The 4,837-nt window shown below is 37.5% G+C and overlaps 1 protein-coding gene across 1 annotated transcript in view; it reads left to right on the top strand.

Annotated features, from left to right (window-relative positions):
- The window catches only part of LOC107728164 (Down syndrome cell adhesion molecule-like protein 1 homolog), a 138,465-nt gene that overhangs the window by 131,724 nt on the left and 1,904 nt on the right, over positions 1-4,837 (top strand). Inside the window, exons 28-32 of the mRNA XM_016538257.1 lie at positions 268-298; positions 454-572; positions 752-904; positions 997-1,191; positions 1,352-1,663. Of these exons, the coding sequence (XP_016393743.1) occupies positions 268-298; positions 454-572; positions 752-904; positions 997-1,191; positions 1,352-1,663 (810 nt within the window). The remainder of the gene's footprint in view (positions 1-267; positions 299-453; positions 573-751; positions 905-996; positions 1,192-1,351; positions 1,664-4,837) is intronic.

Genomic DNA, 4,837 nt, shown 5'->3' with positions numbered 1-4,837 from the left:
TGTTATATTTGCAGCAGCAATATTTCTTACATGCTCACAGCAGCATGTTGTGGATGTATTGGCAGTAGCAAGTCTCGGTACTTGCTCTGACGCAGCAGCAGCAGCATAGCAGATCTATTCCGCCAAGACCAAATACATTAATATTGTCATGAACATTACCATGCCAATCCCTCTGAGAGTTGTCATGACAGAAATATAGTTATTACACATTTCTGGAATAATTTTACAGGAATATTAAATAAAATGACTCTTGATTTCCATCTGTAGATGCTAAGAGCTTGGCTGAGATGCTAATCAGGTAAGGACATATTTAGAAGTCTGTGTACACATTAAACTCCAAAATTAAAACTCAAACATTAAAATTTGTGTTTAAAGAAGTGGCAGTGGCAATACTTTTTTTCCCCTCTCTGTTTGTGTGCGTGTCTGTCTGTGGTTGTTTTGCACCTGGAGCAGTAAGAACAATCGAAGTTTTGACACTCCAGTGAAAGGCCCACCTCAGGGACCTCGACTGCACATAGATATCCCCCGCGTGCAACTGCTCATCGAGGATAAAGAGGGAATCAAACAGATAGGTCAGTGTGTATGTGTTTGCATATGCAAGTCATATGCTATTGCAATATATTTTAAAAATCTGAGACAGAGTTGAGTTGATTACTGAAAAAAAACGTTGATAAAAAAAGTAAAGTAAAACTGAAAGTATAAAAAAAAAAATTTCCTCAAGGCTTGTTTTTTTCTCTGTTGTGTGCTATAGGTGAAGACAAGGCCACCATCCCTGTGACGGACACGGAGTTCAGCCAATCAGTGAACCCTCAAAGCTTCTGTACGGGCGTGTCTGTGCATCACCCCGCCCTCATCCAGAACACAGGCCCATTGATTGACATGTCAGACATCAGGCCGGGCACCAGTATGTCACAACTCACCCACTCATTCCATAACAGACGGAAGATGGTATAATTAGTTAATGTTTCATACACTCTCTGATTTTACCTTTATCAGATCCAGTATCGAGGAAGAGTGTGAAGTCTGCGCACAGCACGAGGAACCGCTATTCCAGCCAGTGGACTCTGACTAAATGCCAGGCGTCCACACCTGCTCGCACTCTCACCTCAGACTGGCGGACAGTGGGCTCCCAGCATGGCATTACGGTCACAGAGAGTGACAGCTACAGCGCCAGTCTGTCCCAGGACACAGGTCCATACACTTACACACACATTTCAGATTTTAAGAATAGTTATTATCCTATTAGCCAGACTTGGTCTTATTCTGCCCACTTTGACAGAAGGGGTCTGTTTCACTAGCATATGAAGTTTTACAAAGTGTACACACTCATTCTGTCCTCTCCTGTCCTCAGATAAGGGACGAAACAGTATGGTGTCCACAGAGAGTGCGTCTTCCACATACGAGGAGCTGGCCCGAGCGTATGAACATGCTAAGCTGGAGGAGCACCTGCAGCACGCCAAGTTTGAGATCACCGAGTGCTTCATCTCTGACAGCTCCTCTGATCAGATGACCACCGGCACCAATGATAACGCGGATAGCATGACCTCTATGAGCACACCATCCGAACCGGGCATCTGTCGCTTCACTGCCTCCCCGCCCAAACCACAGGACTATGATCGCGGCAAAAACGTGGCAGTGCCCATTCCCCACCGCGCCAACAAGAGTGAGTAAACAACACATTTAGGTGATTTTAAGGGGGTAATCATAAGCATGTTGGAGCTATGAAGCAGTGACGCAAGCTCAAGTACAGTTTGTGTCATTTCTAGAAAATTTTCAAGCGTGTAGTGCTGCAACCCTATTGTAATTGTAAGGATTTTTATTATCATTCTGCCATAAAACTGATTGTGCAGACCAAACCATAAGGCACAGAGACTTGAAACTTGGCCAGATGGTAGAGCTCAATTTGTGGAGAGACTAGCAAAGACTCCAGAGACCTCAATCAGCCACAGTGAAATTGCAAAGCGGCTCATAACTCAAGTGTCTCAAAACAAACAAAACAGCTACCTCTGATTTCCTGTATGCAAATGTTTCCACCATTTTGAATTTTGTCCAAAACCTACTTTTGAGAACTAGTCCTAGGTTTTTTCGCCTGATCAAAACCAAACCAGTGTAGAAATGTTCTCTGGAGAGTGAATATCAATAATTATCAAAAAAAAGTTAGAATTTTGACTTACCGTCACGACAGGACGCCAAAATGTTAGAAAGGGTCAGAGCCACTTTAACTAAAATGCTTATAACTCTTGAACAGAATAAGATTATCTTCACCAAATTCATAACAATTATGTAACAGCTCAGTCTGAAGTAACATAAAAAAATAAAAAAATAAAAAACTGAGTTTAGCCACTTGGTGGCGCTGTACGAGTCAAAAAAACAAAAACAATATGCCAATAACTACTCAACCTTTAGTCTGATTGACTTGAAAATTGGCATGCAGTGTCTTTGTGCAAAGTGTCACAAGGGCCTAAGAGGACATTCACATATCTAAAAAAAACATGGCAGCCATTGGTCAATGAATCTGAGCACCTATTAGACAAGGTTAACAGAGGCCGATCGAAATTGGTGGGCCTGTTTGATTCATGGCCCTAAATAGGGTCTGTGAGAAATTAGAAATAAATCAGCCACTGGGGGGCAATATCATATTTTTCAAATGCATAAACAATTGTATATTGCGTGGTTTTTCACGCATACACACAATATTCATAATATATGATAGATCTCCTCATTCCAAACTATTTTGCCTCAAGAACCACTGCTGTCAATCAAATTGTTTGTTAAATATGTGACAATATGTAAAAAAACACCAGCTCAATAATTATATATTAAAAAAAAGTTTAACTTTACACTTTGGTTACATATAACAGGATCATTTGAAAAACAGCCATGGCCAAATATATCCAAAATCCTATAAATTGTAAATGCAAACTCAAAACTTCACAAAACTAAAAAGTTTCATGAAGATAGTACCATAGGTTGCACTATAACAATTAAAAAGGTTTCAAAAACACAATAGTTCGATATTTGCAATTCCTGAATTCAAATCACAGAAGTACTGGGATAAAAGTTTATAGTTCAGATATAAACTCCGATGCGTATGGTAGTGATTAAAATAGAGTAAATCACCTTTTGAAAGTAAGTTGACACTTCAAATGAAGTTTTATCGATTACATTGTTACGCCAGTAGGTGGCGAAAAGGAGCTGTTAAAATGGATTTGTCTTTGAATCATGCAAAAGATTCATTCAAGAACGGCTGATTCATTTAATCATTAATTCATAAATTGCATGTGATTTTGTTTAGTTGTCTAATGTTTTTTCTTCAGAATCATGAGAGAACCACAACAGGAAATCCATTCTGGAAAAAAAAAGAAAAGAAAAAAACAATTTAACCAGAATCATGCAGTTCTATTTTGCACACAAACAGCTCTTAAAGAGTCCAGTTTTTATGTAGCCTGTTGATTTTTGTTCATGGTATTCAGCTCCAATAAATGATTTGCAAAAAAGAGACACAGGATAAACGTTTGATATCATTATTTAATCACATTGAAATCGAAACTGGGAATCGAAAAGAATCGGAATCTATAAACATAATCGGAATTAATAAAATTCAAACGATACCCAACACTAAGCAACAGTATACGTCTTAAACACTCACGGCACCGTATCGCCATATGCATTGGCAGTAGAAAGTTCCTGTACTTGCTTGCAGCAGCAGCAATAATCTACAACTACAGCAATAACCAACAGCAGCAGCAATTCAGCAGCAGCGTAGCAGATCTATTCCGCCAAGACCAAATACATTAACATTGTCATATCCATCACCATGCTAAAATCTTCCGAGAGTTGTCATGATTGAAATATATTACACAATGTTTCACACATACACTTGATCTTCATATATGATAGATCTTCTCATTCTGAACAACTTTGCCTCTAGGACCGCTGCTGTCAACCAAATTGTTATTGTTAAATTATTTGAAATTGTTTAATAAACCTACTTTTGCAAATTAGTCCTATGTTTTTTGCTCAACAACAATAAAACCAGTGCAGTACAATTCTTTGGACTCTCCAGATCAATAATTATCAAAAGAAATGTTGAACCTTTGCATTTGGACAGCTATAACAGGGTAATTAAAAAATGTTGTCTTGAACTAGTGTACCCAAAAACCTATAAATCATAAAAGAAAACTCAAAACTTCACAAAACTGTGTGAAGTCATGCAGCATGTGATTTTAAATAAGCATGCAAATTTTATAGAGATTGGGCAAAAAAATGGCACTATAATAGTCATAAAGGTTAAAAAAACAATGCATTTATATGGTAAATTCCTTGAAATTGCGATTATAACCACTAGATGGCAGCAGAGGATCATTCACTGGCTCATTCTATTCATTAATATAGTACTTCCCTGAGAGTTTACATTTGTACAGACATATCAGTTTTTACAATTATGCCAGACTATGATTACAGTGAAATGTGAAAACTATGTATATAAATTCTTAAAAAGAGAAGACTTGCAGTAAGCATTGTTACCTACCATTTATTTCAAATATCTATATCTGCAACAAAATGTGTGTGTGTGTGTGTGTGTATTCTCTATCATGGATGTGTTTTAGTGTCAGCCATACATTTTGGGATGGCCTAGTCTCCCATAGCATCCATGTCATAAGGCCCTTAAAGTGCTTGAACTCCCGTAATTGCTGCTTGAAGCAATATTTATAAATTATATTTATTATATAAAATATTATAGATATTGATATTCTATGATAAATATTTAATACTTGTATAATATTTTTATTATTATTCTGATAATCATAAGAGGTTACATTAAATAAAATGGTTT

The sequence above is a fragment of the Sinocyclocheilus rhinocerous genome, unplaced genomic scaffold (assembly GCF_001515625.1).
Source record: "Sinocyclocheilus rhinocerous isolate Xijiao unplaced genomic scaffold, SAMN03320098_v1.1 scaffold2834, whole genome shotgun sequence".
In the NCBI taxonomy this organism is placed as follows: Eukaryota; Metazoa; Chordata; class Actinopteri; order Cypriniformes; family Cyprinidae; genus Sinocyclocheilus; species Sinocyclocheilus rhinocerous.
Note: the sequence above shows the minus strand (reverse complement) of the source record. Positions and strands in the feature narration are given on the sequence as shown.